This window comes from Erythrolamprus reginae, chromosome 9, assembly GCF_031021105.1.
Source record: "Erythrolamprus reginae isolate rEryReg1 chromosome 9, rEryReg1.hap1, whole genome shotgun sequence".
Taxonomy (NCBI): Eukaryota; Metazoa; Chordata; class Lepidosauria; order Squamata; family Dipsadidae; genus Erythrolamprus; species Erythrolamprus reginae.
This window is the reverse complement of record NC_091958.1, coordinates 12921843-12946935: the sequence shown is the minus strand read 5'-3', so window position 1 is coordinate 12946935 and position 25093 is coordinate 12921843. Positions and strand designations below refer to the sequence as shown.

The 25093-nt window shown below is 40.9% G+C and overlaps 1 protein-coding gene across 2 annotated transcripts in view; it reads left to right on the top strand.

The window, feature by feature from the left end:
- The window catches only part of SLC7A10 (solute carrier family 7 member 10), a 61394-nt gene that overhangs the window by 10673 nt on the left and 25628 nt on the right, over positions 1-25093 (top strand). Inside the window, exon 1 of one of the 2 annotated variants that reach the window (XM_070760328.1) lies at positions 6199-6391. The exons of the other annotated variant lie outside the window; for it this stretch is intronic. Within the exon in view, the coding sequence (XP_070616429.1) occupies positions 6202-6391 (190 nt within the window). The 5' untranslated portion in view covers positions 6199-6201. Of the gene's footprint in view, positions 1-6198; positions 6392-25093 lie in introns of those variants that run through there. 2 annotated transcript variants of the gene reach the window in all.

Sequence of the window (25093 nt, the reverse complement as noted above, 5' to 3'; positions counted from 1 at the left end):
ATGCTTAATAATCAAGCTAAACTCCTTAAGAGCTTAATTTTTCTACAAATAATGGAAGAATTGATTGCCATCCAGCACATATTTCTGTATTGGATGAAACAGAACAAGAGGGCAAAGAGGGGAGACTTAAAATTCCCAATCTCCTGGGCAGCGCGAGGCCCTGAGGGAAGGGGAAAATATTTGCCAATAATACAGAAGTTGATAACACACAGTATAACACCAGGTTGCCCAAACTTGACAACTTGATGACTTATTTGTTTGTTTGTTTGTTTATTTATTTATTTATTTATTTATTTATTTTTATTGGATTTGTATGCCGCCCCTCTCCACAGACTCGGGGCGGCTAACAACAACAATAAAACAGTATAACAAAATCCAATACTAAAAACAGTTAAAAACCCATTATATAAAAACCAAACATACATACAGACATACCATGCATAAAATTGTAAAGGCCTAGGGGGAAAGAGTATCTCAGTTCCCCCATGCCTGGTGGCAGAGGTGGGTTTTAAGCAGCTTTCGAAAGGCAAGGAGGGTGGGGGCAATTCTAATCTCTGAGGGGAGTTGGTTCCAGAGGGCCGGGGCCGCCACAGAGAAGCCTCTTCCTCTGGGTCCCGCCAAGCAACATTGTTTGGTTGACGGGACCCAGAGAAGACCCACTCTGTGGGACCTAACTGGTCACTGGGATTCGTGCAGCAGAAGGCGGTCCCTGAGGTAATCTGGTCCGGTGCCATGAAGGGCTTTATAGGTCATAACCAACACTTTGAATTGTGACCGGAAACTGATCGGCAACCAATGCAGACTGCGGAGTGTTGGTGTAACATGGGCATGTGAACTTCAACTCCGAGAAATCCTCAACCAGCCAGGCTGATTGAGAAAAAACAATTACTGCCAACCTGCCTTCCATTGAGGACCTGTATACTGCACGAGTCAAAAAGAGGGCGGGGAAAATATTTACTGATCCCTCGCATCCTGGACATAAACTGTTTCAACTCCTACCCTCAAAACAACGCTATACAGTACTACACATCATGACAAATGGACACAAGAACATTTTCCCCCCCGAACGCCTTCACTCTGCTAAACAAATGATTCCCATAACACTGTCAGACTTTTAACTACCGTAAATCTGCACTTCTATTTCTACTAGTTTTTTCTCATCATTCCTATCCTCCTTTTCCTCCCACTTAGGACTGTATGACTGTAACTTGTCGCTTGTATCTTAAGATTTTTATTAATATTGATTGTTTCTTCATTGCTTATTTGACCCCTATGACAATCATTAAGTGTTGTACCACATGATTCTTGACAAATGTTTCTTTTTCTTTTATGTACGCTGAGAGCATCTGCACCAAGACAAATTCCTTGTGTGTCCAATCAAATTCTATTCTATTCTATTCCATTCCATACCATACCATACCATTCCATATTCTATTCTATTCTATTCCATTCCCTAATCAATTCTATTCCATTCCATTCCATACCATTCCATTCCATTCCATACCATTTCATTCCCTATTCTATTCTATTCCATTCCATATCATACCATACCATACCATTCCCTATTCTATTCTATTCTATTCTATTCTATTCCATTCCCTATTCTATTCCATTCCATTCCATACCATTCCCTATTCTATTCCATTCCATTCCATACCATACCATTCCCTATTCTATTCTATTCCATTCCATTCCATTCCCTATTCTATTCCATTCCATACCATACCATACTATACCATACCATTTCCTATTCTATTCCATTCCATTCCCTATTCTATTCTATTCCATTCCATTCCCTATTCCATTCCATTCCATTCCATACCATTCCCTATTCTATTCTATTCCATTCCATACCATTCCCTATTCTATTCTATTCTATTCCATTCCATACCATACCATAACATTCCCTATTCTATTCCATTCCATTCCATACCATACCATACCATACCATACCATACCATACCATTCCCTATTCTATTCTATTCTATTCTAGGCTGGTTCTGCTGCTCCAAGTTCATGTTGGCCTCCTTAAGCACACAGAGGGACAACTTTGTGCCCGGATGCCTCTGTTTGTAGCCAGTTTGTGCGATGTGATCAATTGTTTCACCAGCTTCCTTGCAAAGTCTGCATTTTGGGTCATCAGCTGATTGCTGCTGTTGTTGTTGTTGCTATCATCATCATTATCATCATCTCAAGAAGGCATTTTGCATAGCAGCCCTGGAAACAGAACTTGGCACTTTTCTTGATTACTTGACTTGTTTCTTTTTTAACTGTCCCTCCTACACACAGCTTGATCGTATTTGTACAGTGGTGCAGGTCGGTGCCACCCGCTTAGCAAATCAGATGTTTTTCTTTTGCCTTCTTAAAATGTGCTTCGGTTTCCAAGCCCCTTTGCTCAAGCTTTTTCCGAGTTCCTCTCACCTTTTCCTCCACTCGAAACAGAATATCCTACGAAAATAGACTAACAATCCTGGGCCTAGAAAGCCTAGAACTACGGCGCCTAAAACACGATTTGAGTATTGCCCACAAGATCATATGCTGCAACGTCCTACCGGTCAATGACTACTTCAGCTCCAACCGCAACAACACAAGAGCACGCAACAGATTCAAACTTAATACGAACCGCTCCAAACTTGACTGTAAAAAATATGATTTCAACAATCGAGTTATCGAAGCATGGAACTCATTGCCGGACTCAATTGTGTCAACCCCTAACCCCCAACATTTCTCCCTTAGACTCTCCACGATTGACCTCTCCAGGTTCCTAAGAGGCCAGTAAGGGGCGTACATAAGTGCACTGGTGTGCCTTTCGTCCCCTGTCCAATTGTCTTTCCTTTCTCTCACTTATCATATATATTTTCTTTCTTTCATATATCCTCTCCTCTAAGTTCACTTTACCCCTATATATATTAATACATGTCTATTTTTCTTCCTATGTATTTGTGTATTGGACAAATGAATGAATGAATGAATGAACGAGTGAGTAAGTGAGTGAGTGAGTAAATCAATCAATCAATCAATCAATCAATCAATTAAAAAAAATGCAAACCAGGACAACGGAGCATTCAAGATTCATTGGATCGACCCAGAAGAGAAAGGAATAAAGGCTTCCTAAATTCAAAAGATGATATTTTCACAGCAGCAAACCAGATTTCCCTGCTTTTTTCTTTTAGCAGACAACTCCTGCCGATACATATTCAGCTTAGGATCAACCGCAATTTCAGGATTTGTTTCTTGATTTGCTGCAAGTATTGTTACAAAGTCAGATATTCCAAATGGTCATTTTGATTCTTTTCCATTAAATGAAAACCTTACATCTGTTTCTGTTCAGTTTCTATAACTTTCACCCAATCGGTCCAAATAGAGCTGGAAGGGACCTTGGAGGTCTTCTAGTCCAGCTCCCTGATCAAGCATTTCAGACAAGTTTCTTCTTTCAAACCTCCACTCACAATTTCTGAAGGCAAGCTGTTTGTTCTCACCGTTTCTCCTTAATTCCAGGTTGCTTCTCTCCTCGATTAGTTTCCATCCATTGTTTCTTTAAAAAAAATGTTTTTATTGATTTTTTTTAAAAAAGAAATAGCAAAGAAAAACAAACATATTTACAAACAACAACAGAAACAGACAACAAAAAACAAAAATATAACACATACTAATAACACTAGAAATAAACTTACATAGCGAAAAGGAGGCAAAGTATATATTCATATATAAATACAGTAATTATAACATCCATCCATTTTTTCTTGTCCTCTTCTCTGGTGCTTTGGAGAAATAGCTTCACTCCTTCTTCTTTGTGGCAGCCCCTCAAATACTGTACTCACGTTTCCCCTTAGTTGTCCTTTTCTCTACGCTAGCCATACCCAGAATGCAAGTCAATTTTTTTGCATCCTAACACCCTGGTTCTGAAGTTTCTTTGTGCCGCCTTATCCAACCCTAGTTTGGTGACGAGACTCTAATTTTGTCACCAAACCCCCAAAACCTTACCCTTAGACTGTTGACTGTTGACCTCACCCAATTCCTAAGAGGTCAGTAAGGGGCATGCATAAGTGCACCAGAGTGCCTATACTAATGTTCCCTCTTATCAGTGCCCATCTCATATATATAAACAATGTTATATCTATGTATATTACAAATTATTATTATTATTATTATTATTATTATTATTATTATTATTATGTCAATACAACTCAGCAAACGAGATCACTATTTATTTATTCATTCATTCATTCATTCATTCATTCATTCATTCATTCATTTATTGGATTTGTATGCCGCCCCTCTCCGGAGACTCGGGGCGGCTAACAGCAACAATAAAACAGTGTACAATAGTAATAGTAACTATGTTGGATTTCGTATTTCATCACCAGTCAGACGCTTCCCAAGCACCTAGGACTGCGTGATGTAGCGGCAAATTATGTTTGCCGATCCCAGTAAAGTGGCCTTTTGCAATTGACAGATGGAAATTTTGTCAATTCCGATGGTTTTCAAATGTCCGCTCAGATCCTTTGGCACTGCGCCCAGCATGCCAAGTACCACTGGGACCACTTTCTTTTTTTAAAAAATAAATTTTTTTTAATTGAATATATACATTAAAAACAGGGTACAGAAAAGCAAAAGGGATATATATAATATACATTCTAACATTTATAATTTACTTATATAGTACACTTGGGTGGGGAGGGGGAAAAGAAGAAAGGTAGGGGGTTGGGGAAGAAGGGAAAGAGATATAAGGGGAAGGGGGATAGGAAATTGGACCAAAGGGGAGTGGTAAGAAGAGAAGGCCAATTCTCTTCTTACCACTGGGACCACTTTCACTGGCTTATGACAGAGTCGTTGCAGCTCGATTTTTAGATCTTCGTATTTCACTAATTTCTCTAGCTGCTTCTCCTCAATTCTGCTGTCCCTTGGGATTGCGATGTTGATGATCCATACTTTCTTTTTCTCCACAATCAAGATGTCTGGTGTGTTATGCTTCAGAATTCGGTCAGTCTGAAGTCGGAAGTCCCACAGTAGTTTTGTTTGCTCATTTTCGACCATTTTTTCTGGCTTATGATCCCACCAGTTCTTTGCCACTGATAAATGGTAGTTCCGGCACAAGTTCCAGTGGATCATCTGTGCCACAGCATCGTGTCTATGCTTGTAGTCAGTCTGTGCGATCTTTTTGCAGCAGCTGAGTATGTGATTGATTGTTTCATCTGTTTCTTTACAGAGTCTGCACTTTGGATCATCTGTTGATTATTATTGTTGTTGTTGTTATTGTTGTTGTTATTGTTATTATTGTTACCAAAAACAGTAATACAGAGCAAACGAGATTGATATGCTGGATTTCGTATCACAATATCACAAGTCGAATACTTTCCAAGCGTCTAAAACTGTGCGTTGTATTCTCGTATGATTTGCACAGACCCAAGTACGGTGGCCTTTTGCAACGGATGGACCGTGATTTTGTCAATGTTTATTGTTTTCAAATGCCGGCTGAGGTCTTTTGGCCCAGCACCCAGAGTGCCTATTACAACTGGGACCACCTGTGCTGGTTTATGCCAGAGTCATTGTAGATCCTGATAGCGGCTAAGTTTTTCTTGTTGTTTTTCATCAATTCACCTTACATCAATGATCCACGCTTTTCCACTATCGTGAGGTCTGGAGTATTGTGTTATTTTTCTTCTTCTTCTCTCCTTCTTTCTTCTCCTCCTCCTCCTCCTCTGCCACTCCATCCGCGATAGGAAGAGCTCTGCAGAACTCCAAAGCTTGCCCCATTCTTTTGGATGATGGATCCTGAAGCAAGTCCTCCCTGACTCCCTTGCAAAACGCCGGAACCCACCCCCCCCGTCGAAATGAAGGGCCGGAGCAGGTTTCCCTGTCCTCACCCCAGGCCATTTTGGACCGGAACCTCCCTTAAGGCCAGTGCCACCCCCTTTTTGGCAAGGGGGCTAGGATGCTGCGCCTAGGAGGGCAAGGGGGAAAGGAGGGGGTCCTGGCTCCCTCGCCTCTTCCACGAGCCCCTCTCGTCCCCAAAACTCCCCAGTCTGAGATGTACACGCACCCCCTCCATCCCTGCCCCCCACCCCCACAACTCAAAGTTCCAAAAAAGTTCCTGGCCGGAGTGATGGGGCCGGAGCCGCGCATGCGCCTCCGCGCTGACCAGCTCTCCAGCAGAAGAACCCAAGGCAGATCTTCCACCAGCGGCCGGCCAGGGAGGCGATGGCTGGGGAGAACCAGCAGCGGACTCTCCGGAAGAGCATCGCGGCGGCGCAGCAGCAGCCGGCCCCGCAGTCGCCCCCGCCGCCGCCCCCGCCGCCCAGCGCCCCCAGCCCGGACAGAGCCGGAGACCAGGAGCGGGTGACGCTCAAGAAGGAGATCGGCTTGGTCAGCGCTTGCACCATCATCATAGGTGAGGAGGGGGACCCCCCATCCTACTCCATTCCCCAAGCGGGGGAGGGGGCGTCTCTTACTCACTTGGAAGAAGAGTTTTCCCCTGCCTTGGAAAGTCTCTCTGGATGGGGGACAAGGGAGGGGGGGCAGGCGAGGCTGCATGCAGGGGGACCCCTCCCTCCTCTTTTCACTTCTTTACAGATGGAACGGAGTTGGAAGGGAAGTTGTAGGGCATCTTGCGCAGGTGTCTCTAACCTTGGCAACTTTAAAGACTTGTGAACTTCAACTCCTAGGATCAATCTATCTAGCTATATCTAGCTATTTACTGGTATCTATCTATCTATCTATCTATCTATCTATCTATCTATCTCTCTTTCTCTCTTTCTCTCTCTCCCTCCCTCCCTCCATCTATCTAGCTCTGTCTATCCATCTCTTCTCTGTGGCAGCCGCGGCCCTCTGGAACCAGCTCCCCCCAGAGATTAGAATTGCCCCCACCCTCCCTGTCTTTCGTAAACTACTCAAGGCTCATTTATACTGCCAGGCATGCGGGAGTTGAGATATTCCTTCCCCTAGGCCATTACAAGTTATGCATGGTATGTTTGTCTGTATGTTTGGTTTTGTAATAAGAGTTTTTAGCTGTTTTATTATTAGATTGTCACATGCCGTTTTTATTATTGTTGTTAGCTGCCCCGAGTCTACGGACAGGGGCGGCATACAAATCCAATAAATTATTATTATTATTATTATTATTATTATTATTATTATCTATATCTATCTACCTATCTACCTATCTACCTATCTACCTATCTACCTATCTACCTATCTACCTATCTACCTATCTATTTATCTATTTCTATGCCGCCCAACTCCCTAGGGACTCAGGGCAGCTCACAACAAAAATAAACATAGATCAGTTAATCAAACATTTCAATGAAGCTTTCTTCACCTCAATATGAAAACATTTCAATGAAACTTTCAGTTCCTAGCCAAGCTTGGCCGCCTGAGGGATTCTGGGAGTTGAAGACCATAAGTCTTAAAAGTTGCCAAGATTGGAAACTCCTAATTAATAGAAACATAGAAACATAGAAGACTGACGGCAGAAAAAGACCTCATGGTCCATCTAGTCTGCCCTTATACTATTTCCTGTATTTTATCTTACAATGGATATATGTTTATCCCAGGCATGTTTAAATTCGGTTACTGTGGATTTACCAACCAAGTCTTCTGGAAGTTTGTTCCAAGGATCTACTACTCTTTCAGTAAAATAATATTTTCTCATGTTGCCTTTGATCTTTCCCCCAACTAACTTCAGATTGTGTCCCCTTGTTCTTGTGTTCACTTTCCTATTAAAAACACTTCCCTCCTGAACCCTATTTAACCCTTTAACATATTTAAATGTTTCGATCATGTCTCCCCTTTTCCTTCTGTCCTCCAGACTATACAGATTGAGTTCATTAAGTCTTTCCTGATATGTTTTATACTTAAGACCTTCCACCATTCTTGTAGCCCGTCTTTCGACCCGTTCAATTTTGTCAATATCTTTTTGTAGGTGAGGTCTCCAGAACTGAACACAGTACTCCAAATGTGGTCTCACCAGCGCTCTTTATAAGGGGATCACAATCTCCCTCTTCCTGCTTGTTATACCTCTAGCTATGCAGCCAAGCATCCTACTTGCTTTTCCTACCGCCCGACCACACTGCTCACCCATTTTGAGACTGTCAGAAATCACTACCCTTAAATCCTTCTCTTCTGAAGTTTTTGCTAACACAGAACTGCCAATGCAATACTCAGGTTGAGGATTCCTTTTCCCCAAGTGCATTATTTTACATTTGGAAACATTAAACTGCAGTTTCCATTGCTTTGACCATTTATCTAGTAAAGCTAAATCATTTACCATATTACAGACCCCTCCAGGAATATCAACCCTATTGCACACTTTAGAGTCATCGGCAAATAGGCAAACCTTCCCTACCAAACATTCCCCTATGTCACTCACAAACATATTAAAAAGAATAGGACCCAGAACAGACCCTTGTGACACACCGCTTGTAACCTGTCTCTGCTTAGAATACTCGCCATTAACAATAACTCTCTGATGTCTATGCTTCAGCCAGCTTGAAATCCACTGAACTATCCAGGGATTAAGTCCAATCTTCACTAATTTATCTATCAGATAGAAGAGAAGAGAAGAGAACAGAGAAGAACAGAATAGAATAGTGAACTGTAGAGCAGAGAAGAACAAAACAGAACAGAACAACAGAGTTGGAAGGGACATTGGAGTCTAGCGCAACCCCCTGCTTAGGCATGAAACCCTTCCTATACCATTTGACACAAGTGGCTGTTCCATGTCTTCTTTAAAATCTCCTGTGATGGAGCACCAACAACTTCTGGTGGCAAGCTGTTCCACTAGTTAATTGCTCTCACTGTTGAGAAGTTTCTCCTTATTTCTAGGTTGCCTTATCTCCTTGATGAGTTTCCATCCATTGCTTCTTCACCTGCATTCACGTGCTTTGGAATATAGATGGACACACACACACACACCGTCTTCTTTGGGGCCACCCCCTCAAATATTGGAGGACTGGTATCCTGTCCCTCCTAGTCCTTCTTTTCATTAAAGGAGACATCCCCCATTCCTGCCATTGGGAGAGAACTTAAAAGCACGGCCTATCTGTTTAGCATCCTTCACTCGAGGCATTACCTGCGCTCGTTCTATCACTTCAATTGATAAGTTAGTCCCTTGGTTGTGAAGTGAATCTGGCTGGAGGCTAAAACATATGAAGAATGGTTGCAGGAACTGGGCACGGCTAGTTTAATGAAAAGAAAGACCAGGGAAGACATGATAGCAGTCTTCCAGTATCTCAGGGGTTGCCACAAAGAAGGAGTCAACCTATTCTCCAAAGCACTTGAGGGTAGAACAAGAAGCAATGGGTAGAAACTAAACAAGGAGAGAAGCAACTTAGAACTAAGGAGAGATTTCCTGACAGAACAACCCGCCAGGCCTGGGACCATTAGATCTTTGCCCCCTGCCCAATGAATGAGTTGAGAGAATGTGGAGTAAATTGAATGATTGTTTTTATGATTTCCTGGGGGGAGGGGGGAGTTTAGATTTTTAATTAGTTAATTGGATTTAAGATATTGTCTATTGTATATTTTATATTTTGTGAGCCGATCCGAGTCCCCGGAGAGGGGCGGCATAGAAATCCAATAGATAGACAGATGGATGGATGGATGGATGGATGGATGGATGGATGGATGGATGGATGGATGGACGGACGGACGGACAGACAAAGATAGACAGACAGACAGACAGATAGATAGATCAGTGGAACAGCTTGCCTTCAGAAGTTGTGAATGCTCCAACACTGGAAGTTTTTAAGAAGATGTTGGAGAACCATTTGTCTGAAGTAGTGTAGGGTCTCCTGCCCGAGCAGGAGTTTGGACTACAAGACCTCCAAAGGTCCCTTCCAACTCTGTTATTCTGAACCTCCTACTAACCAGTTCAGCTGATCCCCCAGCAACTTCATTCACACGTTGGTGAAACTTGGTTTGTTACCATTATTGGTTGGGTTAGGTTTGTGGTTGCCTCAGCAGACTGTGCCAGCCAAGCCCATTGGCAGACAGTTCATCATCCTTGGTTTGCCCCTCCACCCAAATTCCACCCAAACCATGGACAATCACATTGGTTTCTCCTGGAGATTAGAGCCATTTCTCATGTGGGTCAGCACTCTGCTGGATTTTGGGGGCACTTAACAACTTCCTGCAGTCAATCCGGCCTTCTTAAGTAGCTTTTGGAGATCCTCAAAGACCTTTTTTGCCTTATTCATACTTCCTATTGATGAACACAGATTTATTTCTATAGCCCATGCTGTATATCATACATGGACTTACAATGTACGTTTCACCTAAATTAATAACGCTTACTATTTTTGAAGGCAGATATGGGGGGCATAAAAAGAGGGTCTCAAAACTGCGTACAGTTCTGATCATTGCACCTCAAGAAAGATATAATGAAACTGGAAAAGGTGCAAAACAGGTCAACCAGAATGATCAAGGAAATGGAGCACCTCCCTTATGAAACCAGGTTGCAATGCCTTGGTCTCATCAGCCTTGAAAGACGGCGTTTAAGGGGTGACTTGATCGAAGTGTATAAAATCACGCATGGGATAGAAAAGGTGGATAGAGAAAAAATATTTTCTCTATCACACAATACTAGGACCAGGGGGCACTCCCTAAAGCTCATAGGCAAGAAAATGAGGACAAATAAAGGGAAATATTTCTTTACCCAGAGGGTCCTTGGTTTATGGAATTCACTTCCAGAAGAGGTCGTGACAGCTGTCAGCCTGGATAGCTTCGGGGCAGGATTAGACAGATTCATGGATGCCAAGTGTATCGGTGGTTATTGAAACAGATATCCAAGTGCTGCCTCTATGTTGGTTGAGGCAGGCAAGATTCCCTTGGGTACCATTTGTTGGGGGCCAAGGGAAAGGGAGGGTCTTGCCTTCTCTTTCTGCTCAAGATCCCCATGGACAATTGGTGGGCCACTGTGTGATACAGAATGCTGGACTCGATGGGTTTTGGCCCGATTCAGCATGGCTCTTCTTAGGTTCCTATGTTCAAATTGTGTTCACACATCCCTCTGAACTGCAATTTGTCCACCGCATTTTATTTTATTTTTAAAAATAATTTATATTAAATTTTTTGAAAACAAAAACAACAAAAAAGAAAAGCAGTGTGTAACAAATGTGAAAAACATATTTACAATTACATTTCTGTGTCTTTGGTTTCTCCATTTTTCTTTGAATTTACAGTCATTCTATTTCCTTTTTTCCATTACTGTAATCCAATTGTAAAATTTACCCCTCGCGATATAGTATTCTTTATCTTGTTTATTTGTCCTCTAGTACTTTAGTACAGTGATTTTCAACCTTTTTTCAGCTGCGGCACATTTTTTACATTTACAAAATCCTGGGGCACACCACCAACCAAAATGACACAAAATGACACCCTAAGACACTCTCCTCTCTTTTTCCATCCCTGTCTCCTCCCCCCCCCTTGTGTGTGTGTGTGTGTGTATACTCTTGAACCATTTCCCAAAACAGGTGAGGGCTGGGGTTTTTCTCTCTCTTATTCTTTGGGTGCTTTTTATCATATGCTTTAAATCAAGAGTCAATTCTCTCTCTCTTTTGTTTCTCTCTCTTTCCTCTCATTCTCTGTCTCAATCATTTTCTCATTTCTCTTTTTTCCTCCCCTTTTTGCTCATTTCTCTCTCTCTCTCCCTTCTTCTCCTTTTCTCTCTCTCTCTCTCTCTTGCTTTTTTTCTCTCTCTTTCTTGCTTTCTTTCTCTCTCTCTCACTCTTGCTTTCTCTTTCTCTTTTCTTTCTCTCTCTTTCTTTCTCTCTCTCTTTCTCTCTCTCTCTCAGCAAAAAATTGCGAGACTGGAACCTGAGCTTCCTTCTTCGCGGCACACCTGACCATGTCTCGCGGCACACTGGTTGAAAAACACTGCCTTAGTATGATCCTTTGTTACTTTTAAAATAGGAAATAATTAAATAGTATGTTTTTAGCCATCGTATAAACCTTTCGCATTTTTCACATTTTAGCCAGTCCTGGGGTGCCTGTGGATTTAGCTGTGGAAAGCCAGAAAATTTGGTGAAGTCAGTTAATCCTGTTTAAATCTATCAAGCAAGCACTGCTAATGAATGAAGATGTTGCAGGTGGTCTCCGAGGGGGGCAAATTAACCAAGAATCCAAGAGTCCTTTTGCTTTGCTTTGCTTTTTTAAATCTTGGGAGCCGTCTGGATAAAGGGCAGCTCCTTCAGAGGGTAGTTTTGGGAGAAAGCCACGCTTTGATATATCATTCCAATTACGTAAATGCCACCAACAATGTCTTTGCCAGCCTAAGGCTGCTTAATTTTTGTGACAGAAGCTTTGCCGTTGCCTATTTAGGCCTTTTTCCAAGGCAGCGCACCAGCACGGGGTGCTTTAATTGTCTTTGGGTAAGCTTCTGTAGAAAACGGGGCTGTTATTTTAAGCTCTAAGGAAAGAAATAGACATGTGTGCCTGGGAATTCATTGTGGTGCAAATCTTAAGCCTACACTTTTTCCAAAAAAAATCCTCAGGGTAGCATGTTTGGTAGTACTTACTCCAAATAGGATAGAATAGAATGGAATGGAATCGAATGGAATCAAATCGAATCGAATGGAATCGAATAATGAAGAGTGGAGTGGAGTGGAGTGGAGTGGAGTGGAGTGGATGGATGGATGGATGAAGTGGAGTGGATTAGAATGGAATGGAATGGATTGATAGAATGGAGTGGAGTGGAGTGGAATGGATTGATAGAATGGAGTGGAGTGGAATGGAATGGATTGATAGAATGGAGTGGAATGGAATGGATTGATAGAATGGAATGGAGTGGAATGGAATGGATTGATAGAATGGAGTGGAATGGAATGGAATGGATTGATAGAATGGAGTGGAGTGGAATGGAATGGAATGGATTGATAGAATGGAGTGGAGTGGAATGGATTGATAGGATGGAATGGAGTGGAATGGAATGGATAGATGGAATGGAGTGGAATGGGTGAATGGAATGGAACGGATTGATAGAATTTAGTGGAATGGAATGGATTGATAGAATGGAGTGGAGTGGAGTGGAATGGAATGGAATGGATAGATAGAATGGAGTGGAATGGGTGAATGGAATGGAATGGATGAATGGATTGGATAGAATGGAATGGAATCGAATAATGAAGAGTAAAGTAGAGTAGAGTGGAGTGGAATAGAATAGAATTCTTTATTGGCCAAGTGTGAAATAGTGTAGGGTTTCCTGCCTAAGCAGGGGGTTGGACTAGAAGACCTCCAAGATCCCTTCCAACTCTGTTGTTGTTGTTGTTGTTGCTAACTGCTTCCAAGCTCCGGATTTTTCCTCAATGTTTACTCCTGAAGCCTTTTCCAATGGCGGATATAGCCACAAGGCAGTGGAGGTTTGCAGTCAGAGTTTCCCTTCTCCTAGAAGATGGTTTTGCTGCTTTGGGACATAGTGTCCTCTTCCTCCTTCAAAGCGATCTTCTCCTTGCAACTGCCATATTAACTTTTCTAACCACTTTTACCTTTACACTATCCCTGGCACTAGGATCGAAGAAAGTTTATGTTACCCATCAGGGCTTTGCGTTTGCACAGGAAGCAGGATAGTTATGCTAACTAAGATAAGATGGACTGTATTTCTTGCAGAGTTGTTGCCATTATTTCCAAATACAGTGTTCCCTCGATTTTGGTGGGTTCGAACTTTGCGGAATGTCTATACCACGGTTTTTCAAAAATATTAATTAAAAAATACTTCATGGTTTTTTCCCCTATACCACGTTTTTCCCCGCCCGATGACGTCATATGTCATTGCCAAACTTTCGTTTGCCTTTAAAAAACATTTTTTTAATAAACTTTAATAAATAAACATGGGGAGTAATAATCTAAATGATTGCTAAGGAAATGGGAAATTGTAATTTAGGGGTTTAAAGGGTTAAGGGAAGGCTTGGGATACTGTTCATAGCCAAAAATAGTGCATTTACTTCCGCATCTCTACTTCGCGGAAATTCGACTTTCGCGGGCGGTCTTGGAACGCATCCCCCGCGAAAATCGAGGGAACACTGTAGATCAATTACCATTTACTGATATTTCAAGCATAAGTATTCCCTTTCTTTCATTCTCTTTGTCAAGATGATTTTTATAATATTTTCTCCTGATGGTTATAATTTTGAAGAGTTAGTATATGCCTGTTGGGTTTTTACACTGATGCCCTGCAAAAAATAGAGATACGATGCAGGCTTATTTTTGCAAGATTTGGAGATCATAGATCCACACTCTGATTTCAGGATTGCACTCAGATTTCATTTATAGTTATCATTATAGTTATAGTTATAACAAGCTATAGTTATAGCTATCATGTTACCTGTGGTAAATAATATGCTACCATCCTTATTAAATAAGTCCAACCAGGAACTGGGCATCAGATGTTATAACAGAATAACAGAGTTGGAAGGGACCTTGGAAGGTCTTGTAGTCCAACCCCCTGCTTAGGCAGGAAACCCTACACCACTTCAGACAAATGGTTATCCAACATCTTCTTTAAAAACTTCCAGTGTTGGATCACTCACAACTTCTGGAGGCAAGTTATTCCACGGATTAATTGTTCTAATTGTCAGGGAATTTCTCCTTAGTTCTAAATTGCTTCTCTCCTTGATTAGTTTCCACCCATTGCTTCTTGTTCTACCCTCAGGTGCTGGCAAATAGTTTGACTCCCTCTTCTTTGTGGCAATCCCTGAGATAGTGGAACCTTTACCTTTATTCCTTCTTTTTATTAAACTAGACAAATCCAACCCTATGATCAGTGATGGGCAAACCGAACCCGCACAATTCGGGTCCGTACTGAATTTTGCGGTGTTTGGTATGCTGAACACGAACCCAAAATTTTTTGAATCTTCGGGCAAAGTTCGGGGTCGCATTCGGCGTTCAGAGCTTTGACGTCACCGGCAGGTTGCTAAGGACGCCAAGGTGATCACTTCCTGGATTCCATGGATCACCTTGGCGTCCTTAGCAACCTGCCGGTATACGTGACGTCAAAGCTCTGCCCCCGGAATCTCTTGGTGGGATTCCCCGTTCGGGTTCGGTTCGGGTTCAGCCGAATTTTGCCTAAAGTTTGTCCGAACTTGCCGAACCCGAACACAGTTGGGTTCGCCCATCACTATGACCATTCTTTGTATGTTTTAGCCTCCAGTCCCCTACTCGTCTTTATTGATCTGTGAATTTTCTCTAGAATGTTGGCTAAATTGAATACAGATTTCTCAGGAAGATTTGGGAGGGCGAGGAGTTTAAAAGGGACATTATAAAGAGGACAATGAAGTTTTCACCTGTCTTTGATGCACTACTTCTTCTACTGTAGCCAATATCGACATGAGATAGATTCTAAAATTTCATAAGTGATCGGGTTGACTTGGAAAAAAATGATGACGTTGACAGTTTGCCTCAATTAGGACTAAGAGATTCATTCTACAGATAGTTGACCAGGCAGAGCAAGCTTCATGTTGTGGTGAAGTGACTGGTCGGTACACCAGGAGAATGTGATACTAGCCCCATCTTACACATAAAACCTAGGTGAGTGACTTTGGACCACTCCCATTCTCTCAGCCCAACCTACCTCACAGAGTTGTTCTAGGTAAAATGGGAGGTTTTCTTATTTTTTATTTATATTTATTTATTTTGTCCAATACACAATGAGGGTTTTAGTGGGTATATATCTATATACACATAGTAAATACATGATGACGGTTACAGAGGAGATACTCATAGTAAAATATATCTAAGAAATAATAGAAAAGAAGATATAGGAATAGAACATATCAATGAAAGAATAGAAGAAGAGATATAGAAATAGAAGAAAGGTATAGGAGATATAGGAGAGCAATAGGACAGGGGACGGATGGCACTCTAGTGCACTTGTACTCGCCCCTTACTGACCTCTTAGGAATCTGGATAGGTCAACCGTAGATAATCTAAGGGTAAAGTGTTGGGGGTTTGGGGATGACACTATGGAGTCCGGTAATGAGTTCCACGCTTCGAGAACTCGGTTACTGAAGTCATATTTTTTACAGTCAAGTTTGGAGCGGTTAATATTATTTGAGTTATATAGTTAAAAAATAAAATAAAGATAGTAGCAACATTCTAAAACAAAATCCACCCGTCATATTGGTGTTACGATGAAGATGATATTAGGGTTGGAACCAGAAACGTCTGCAGAAGGAACAAGGAAGTTATGTTGTTGATCCCCAACTGCATGATCAAATACACTATTTTTGTTTATATGACGGATACAAAATAAAAAAATCTCACAGTTTGCAGCCAGAAGAGTAGAGTGGAATGGAGTGGAATGGAAGGGAAGGGAAGAGAGAAGAGGAGAAGAGAAGGGAAGAATAGAAAATAGGATATGATAGGATGGGATGGGATGGCATAGGATAGGATAGGATAGGATAACATAGTTGGAAGGGACCTTGGAGGTCTTCTAGCCCAATCCCCTGCTTAAATAGGAAACCCTACATCATAATATATAATGGTATATAATGCCTATTTAGCTCTCATTCCCCTCAATGTTCCACTACCTGGTTCATTTTTTCATGAGCCGGCTGGGCATTATGGAATTTGCCGTTCCAAAATTTGGAGGGTGCTCCTTTTGGGAAGAATTATTCTACCTCAAGGCTCTATTGGATGTTGGTTGCAAAGTATCGCCTCTATCAAAAGATCTCCATCTTTCTTTCCTCTGGGAAGTCCTCTACGTTCTCTTCGCCAGCTCACCTGTGTGACCCCAAAAGATCAAAAATAAAACTGAAATTCATGTGAAAAATAATAATGAGCTCTAATTAGAATTTTCTTGGCGAAAGGAAAGAGGAGAACGGACCAACATACTCCACAGTGATATTAATTGAGCCCTTGAGGGTGCACAAAACAATTTTGTTAATCCACTGCCAGGTCTCTCTGCTATTGTTAATCTTCACCTAACATAAAAAAAAAACCCCTTAGATGAAATAAGTAACTATAAATACGGTTAACTCTTTACTGATATAAAATAAGAGATATCAACACGATTTCTTTCACTTTATATATTATAAATGTGTGTGTGTGTGTGTGTGCATGTGTGTGTGTGTATATATATAATATATATATATATATATATATATATATATATATATATATATATATATATATATACACACACACACACACACACACACATATATATATATATATGTCACATGTTTAAGCTGAATTTGAAAATTAAGGGAGACTAGGATAGATCTATTTCGGCCTATATATATACTATATAACCATATATATATGGTTTTTTTAATGTCGGATCACCCTGGTACAGTATATTGAAGGAACGTCACAGCTCCTTTTTGCCTCTAGGCCCAACCCAGGACCATTTCAAGGCAGTTAATTTATTTATAGTGGACAACTATATTCTGTATGTGTCAAAAAAAGAAAACTTTTTTAAAGTTTTAAAGCTAAAAAAACATTTGACATATATATACATTTATAATATATAAAGTGAAAAAAATTGTATGTATACACACACACACACACACACATATATATATATATATGTTTTTTTTAGCATTTGACACATACAGAATATAGTTGTCGGCTATAAATAAATTAACTGCCTTGAAATGGTCCTAGGTTGGGCCTACAGGCAAAAAGGAGCTGTGACGTTCCTTCAATATACCAGGGTGATCCGACATAAATATATACATTTGTTTTTGTAGATTTTCACGGGTACAGGTATGACGGTCTTGGTATATTCGGGTTTCTTCCCTTGTAGGATTTGGAAATTTCTGGCGACGTTTCGACGAGGTCCCACTCGTCATCTTCAGGCTGCTGTTTCTGTCCTTGTTCTAGGGCAAACACTATATATACATACTTATATATACACACACACACATACATTAGTGGGGTCATATTTTGAATGGAATATACTGCGTAGTGAATTATAAATAATAACTTGTAATGGATACAGGTTATGACCTGTGGAAAATCTATTAGATTTATTCTGTTTTCTTTTTATTACTCTTTGAAAATCGATAAACAAAACTTTGAAAAAAAACCTTGATCCTAAATACAAAACAGGAGAAGAAATATTTGTATTGAACTGTTCATGTCCCCCCCTTTATTTTAAGTGGAGGAATGTAGGCTAATGTTTACTTTAAGTTACAACTTCTTTCAATCAATTGAAAAAAACAAATATCCTCTCCCCCCTCCCCTGATCTGGAATGGAATAGTCACATCCTTCTAAATGGAAGCTCAAAGCTTTCCAAGGTGACTAGGTCTTTATACAACCATTACTAAACATTATTATTTTTTTGTTTGACTCTCTAATTTTTTTAGATGACTCTAGGCAGAGTACATCATAACTTACATTAATATTGATAGTTTCCTGATTGATTTTTTATTTAACCGTGACACCATCATCCCAAATTCCTAGCCAGCATGAAGTCTATTCATAAAGGAACTACACATTTCAAGGTCTGACTTTCTTACAGTTAGAAGTGTGATTTGTCTTGTGTGAATGTGCAGGCTTATAACCTGCTAGGTTTAAACATTTTGGCTTCTTGTAGGAACAGCTTGTTTGTGCTCTAGATCAGGGGTCCCCAATCTTGGCAACTTTAAGATGGTGGACTTCAATTCCCAGAATTCCTGTCTGAGGAATTCTGGGAGTTGAAGTCCACCAGTCTTAAAGTTGCTAAGGTTGGAGACTCCTGCTTTCGATGAAAATATTTAAAAACATAGAAACATAGAAAGATTGACGGCAGAAAAAGACCTCATGGTCCATCTAGTCTGCCCTTATACTCTTTCCTGTATTTTATCTTAGGATGGATCTATGTTTATCCCAGGCATGTTTCAATTCAGTTACTGTGGATTTACCAACCACGTCTGCTGGAGGTTTGTTCCAAGCATCTACTCCTCTTTCGGTCAAATAATATTTTCTCACGTTGTTTCTGATCTTTCCCCCAACTAACTGGAGGACAGAAGGAAAAGGGGGGACATGATTGAAACATTTAAATATATTAAAGGGTTAAATAAGGTCCTGGAGGGAAGTATTTTTAATAGGAAAGTGAACACAAGAACAAGGGGACACAATCTGAAGTTAGTTGGGGGAAAGATCAAAAGCAACATGAGAAAATATTATTTTACTGAAAGTGTAGTAGATCCTTGGAACAAACTTCCAGCAGACGTGGTAGATAAATCCACAGTAACTGAATTTAAACATGCCTGGGATAAACATATATCCATCCTAAGATAAAATACAGAAAATAGTATAAGGGCAGACTAGATGGACCATGAGGTCTTTTTCTGCCGTCAGACTTCTATGTTTCTATGTTTCTATGTAACCTCAGATTGTGCCCCCTTGTTCTTGTGTTCACTTTCCTATTAAAAACACTTCCCTTTGACATATTTAAATGTTTCGATCATGTCCTCCCTTTCGTTTCTGTCCTCCAGACTATACAAATTGAGTTCATTGGGTACAAAAATTCCAGGCACACTGTTAGATAAATGCAATTTCCCCCTACTTCATTACATATCTCTTAGGCTCAATCCCCGCCCCTCCAACTCCTTACAGATCTTGGTTACAAGGTTAGGTGCCCTGTTTTTAAAAAATGAAGAACTTGGAAAGAACTCTTTAAAGCACCCCCCAAAGGCCACTGCAACTGGAAGGAATCAAAGCCAGTTGGCCTTGGGTGAAGCCTTGGAGGAAATTAATAAATTTGGACTTAACACTAATTAATCTCATGTTGCCCATGTGATTGAAAAGAACAGCATTAGCTGGCAGTATTTTGGCTTTCTAGCTCGGTGCTTGAAGGTTAAACGTGAACTTTCAGAAATCAGACCATAAAGCAGATCTTTGTGTAAAGCCAAGAGTTTTTACAGTTGCCTACCTGAGGTTTTTGGGAGAAGGGTGTTTCTTTGGGAGCCCATTTGAAATGAAGCAGGTTCAGAGGAAGAATTGATGTGGACACAATTCTTTGGGAGATTATTTATTTTATTTATTTTGTTCGTTTGTTTTGTCAAGTACATATTGGTGGTATACAAAGATATAACAATATATGAAACTAGTAAGAGAGAAAAATTAGGACAGGGGACGGAAGGCACACTGGTGCACTTATGCACGCCCCTTACTGACCTCTTAGGAATCAGGAGAGGTCAACAGTAGATAGCACGAATCCCAGCGACCGGTTAGGTCCCACAGAGTTGGCCTTCTCCGGCTCCCGTCGACTAAACAATGTCATTTGGCGGGACCCAGAAGAAGAGCCTTCTCTGTGGCGGCCCCGACCTTCTGGAACCAGCTCCCCCCCGGAGATTAGAACTGCCCCCACCCTCCTTGCCTTTCGTAAAGTTCTTAAGACCCATCTCTGCCGTCAGGCATGGGGGAACTGACACATCTCCCCCGGGCCTATACAGTTTATACATGGTATGTTTGTGTATATGTTTGCTTTTAATAATGGGGGTTTTAGTGTTTTTCAAATTATTAGATTTGTTCTTACATTGTTCTTGTTATTGTTGTGAGCCGCCCCGAGTCTACGGAGAGGGGCGGCATACAAATCTAATTAAATAAATAAATAAATAAATAAATAAATAAATAAATAAATAAATAAATAAATAAATAAATAAATAAATAAATAAGATAGATAGATAGATAGATAGATAGATAGATAGATAGATAGATAGATAGATAGATAGATAGATAGATAGATAGATAGTGTAAGGGCAAAGATTTGGGGGTTAGGTGATGATACTACAGAGTTTGGTAGTGAGTTCCAGGCATCAACTACTTGGTTACTAAAGTTTATCCTGCAGTCCAGTTTAGAGCGGTTTACTTTACGTTTGTATCTGTTGTGTGCTCGTGTGTTGTTGTGGTTGAAGTTGAAGTAGTCATTGACAGGAAGGACATTGTAGCAGATGATTTTATGGGCTATGCTTAGGTCATGTTTAAGGCAACGTAATTCTAAGCTTTCTAAACCTAGGATTGTAAGTATAGTTGCCGTGGGTATTCTGTTGCGAGTGGAGGAGTGGAGGGCTCTTCTAATAAAGTATCTCTGGACATTTTCTAATGTTTATGTCCAAAATGCGGTGTGACTTCAAAACAGATGAGCTGTATTCAAGGGTTGGTCTGGTGAAAGTTTTGTATGCTCTGCTTAGTAGTGTTTTAGCGGAGCAGAAGCTACGTGGGATGAGGTTAACAACTCTTGAAGCCTTTTTGGCGATGTTGTTGCAGTGGGCTTTGGCACTTAGGTCATTTGATACGATCTAATTTTTGAAGGTACTGGATCTTGATACTTTTCTTGCAGACGTTTCACTACCAAACTAGGTAACATCACCAGTGCACTTATGTTACCTAACTTTGTAATGTAACATCTGCAAGAAAGCCACCAAGCTGAGAGACAATCAAGGAGAGCACAGTTTATTCCTGGGCTACACATATTCTCTTTTATTGGCACTAATTTTTCCCCATATTTGCTTTTATAATGATCAGAGCTTCTTAGAGTAGAAACTGGGAGACTTTGAGTTCTAGTTCCACTTTAGGGATGAAGCTAACTGGGTGACTTTGGACTGTTACCTCTCTCTTCACCCTAGGTAGGAGGCAAAGACACACCACTTCTGAAATCTTGTCCCCAAAAAAGTGCAGAGACATACCCAGGGAGTTGCCAGGAGTTAAGATTGACTTGTAAACTCTCTTTAGCTACCCACCCACCCACTCAAAAAAGCAAGGTGCATCCTTACCTCATTAGCTTCTGAAAATTGATTAATTACACCAGTGTTTCCCAAAGTGTAGTACGCATATCCCCAGGGGTATGGGAAGAGTTTGGTGGGGGTATGTGTTCAGAAAAAGTTATGAAATACACCTTGCCTTTTCCAACTTCATATTTATGCGAAATTGCTTTTTCGGCATTTGTAGACATTCAGTCGAAAAAACGGAAGAGACTATAGGACATGGAATCGCATCTCAGATTAAAATTAACAACCAGGGAACCAAATTATGACGATCTGTCATCTCAGCACAAACAATTTCATCCTTCTCATTGATCCAAATAAATGTTATTTATAATATAACTTTTATTTATATTTTATTATGAATAATTTTATTTTTCATTTATTATTTTTTTGTGTATGTAACAAAAAAAGAAAAAATATATATTGATTGTTATTAAAATACATCCATTTTTTTTTACAAGGGGTATTAAGCATTATGAAAATTATAGAAGGGGTACACATATGTCAAAAGTTTGGGAAACATACATATATAGTTTATATATTAGACAATGTATATTTTTGTGTGCCTGTCTGTAATAGGTAGGTACACATATGGCATATATACATAGAATTAAATAGTATATTTTGGATGTTCAGTCATAGCAAATAGATAGGGAAATTTTATCTCTTTGAGGTGAGGAGAGGCCAGGCACCCTAACCCAAACCCTTGACTTGAGTGACATCAAGTTGGCCACCTTTAAGCCAGTCACATGACCTTTAAGCCCTGCCACATGATCATCAAACCACTCCCGCCTGGTCACATGGCCGGCAAGCCACACCCACAAAAGAAGTCACGGCCACAGTGTAGTAGTAAAAATTTTTGCAGCCCTTCACTGCTTAACAGTCTCCTCTTTTATACCTTGCTAAGTTTTTAATAATTTTAAAACATTCTGGAAGAAGGATTCTTTTTCATGTAGCGGTATTTCTTTTCTCAGTATTTACATCGCGAGTTCTTTGCGTAAGAGCAGTGTTCTAAAATAAATTGCAAAATAATTAAACAGGGAAGGATAGATTCCAGCGAGATTTCCACTGATTTGACCCAAAAAAAAAAAAAGCACGTGGGGGAGAGATGTTGACAATAGATTTGTTCAGTCTCACTTCTCACTTGCCGAATGGTAATTCTATTTTGGTTTGCCAGACCTCACTCGGCGATGGCTTTTTCCCCCGAGTTGAACTTAAGAAACTCCCTTGCATAACTGTCCAGACTGTATCCCGCCTTGACTAGCTGTGTAACGTGGTTTTTTTTTTAAAACCCTCCTAATAAAATGCAAGCCTCATCACCCAAAGTTGGCAAGATGGGAGCAGCAGGATGTCGGAAACAGAAGGAAAGGCGGAGGATTCGGAAGAAGCTTAAAACACGGCATCGGAGAACATACGGGTGTCTAACAGAAGAAGGGACGACGATGGCCTATAGCAGTGACGGGGAACCTTTTTTTCCTCGGGTGCCGAAAGAGTGTGTGCACATGCTATCGCTCATGCGCAAGTGCCCACACCCATAATTCAATAACTGGGGAGGGCAAAAACAGCATCCCCCCGGAGGCCCTCTGGAGGCTGGAAATGGCCTGTTTCCCAACTTCTGATGGGCCCAATAGCTCACGTTTTGCCCTCCACAGGCTCCAAAGGCTTTCCTGGAGTCAGGGGTGGGTAAAAATGACCTCCCCCATCCCCCTGGAGGCTCTCTGGAAGCCAAAAAAAGCCCTCCCAGAGCCTGGGATCAGCTGGCTGTCACACTCATGCACTGTGGAGCTAAGCTAAGGCAACAGCTCATGTGCTAGCAGATACGGCCCCATGTGCCACCTATGGTACCCGTGCCATAGGTTCGCCATAACTAGCCTATAGCAAAAGGAAATGTAGTTATTTAAGAACTGTGTCTAAGCCAAATGGGCAGCAGATAAGTTAAAATTAGACTGTAACTCAGGAAGATATGTAATTCTCCTGTCTGTAGAAGAAGTGGGGTCTCCACATTGCTAAATTCAAAAAAAGGTTTAGTGTTGTGTAGCCCTAAAGGCAGGGACAGGTTCCAAAATGTGGGTGTGGCTTATTTTGTGGGCATGGCTTGATGGTCATGTGACGGTGGGCGTAGCTTCATGGTCATGTGACCGGATGGGAGCAGTAGTGAGCAGCAGCTGGTGCAGTCAGGTGCTCCCTCGTGGTAGAAAATTCCGGGATGCGCACAGAGCTACGCGTACCTGACGCCCCCCCCCCGCATGAGGTTTGGCTTCTGCGCATGAACGCCAGAGAGATTTCACCAATTTTTGCCGACTTTTTGCTTCTGTGCATGCGCGGAAGCAAAAATATCGCCGAAAATCGCTGAAATCTCGCTCTCGCGTGCATCCTCATATTTTGTTGATATTTTGTTTGCTGTGCATGTGCAGAAGCCAAATCAAGGATAATAATAATAATAATAATAATAATAATAATAATAATAACAACAACAACAACAATAACAATAATAGTTTTTTAGACTTTTTAAATGTATTATTGTTATTTTAGATTCTAACTATTAGATTTGTCATTATATATTGTTTTTATCATTGCTGTAAGCCGCCCTGAGTCTACGGAGAGGGACGGAATACAAAGCTAATAAATAATAATAATAATAATAACAACAACAACAACAACAATAATAATAATAATAATAACAACAACAACAGAGTTGGAAGGGACCTTGAAGGTCTTCTAGTCCAACTTCTTTTCCTGCTTAGGCAGGAAACTTTGCACTACTTCAGACAGATGGTTTATTTATTTATTTATTTATTTATTTATTTATTTATTATTTAGATTTGTATGCCGCCCCTCTTGGGGCGGCTCACAACAAAGTGAAAACAATTTACAACAAATCTAAATTACTGTTTAAAAATATTTAAAAGACCCCATTTTCTAAACACAGATACATACAAACATACCATTCATAAATTGTATATGCCCGGGGGAGATGTCTCAGTTCCCCCATGCCTGACAATAAAGGTGGGTCTTAAGGAGCTTATGAAAGGCAAGGAGGGTAGGGGCAGTTCTAATCTCTGGGGGGAGTTGGTTCCAGAGGGCCGGGGCCGCCACAGAGAAGGCTCTTCCCCTGGGGCCCGCCAACCGACATTGTTTAGTTGACGGGACCTGGAGAAGGCCCACTCTGACCTAATTGGTTGCTGGGATTCGTGTGGCAGCAGGTGGTCTCGGAGATATTCTGGTCCAGTGCCATGAAGGGCTTTAAAGGTCATAACCAACACTTTGAATTGTGACCGGAAGTTGATCAGCAACCAATGCAGACTGCGGAGTGTTGGTGAAACATGGGCATACCTAGGTAAGCCCATGACTGCTCTCGCAGCTGCATTCTGCACGATCTGAAGTTTCCGAACACTTTTCAAAGGTA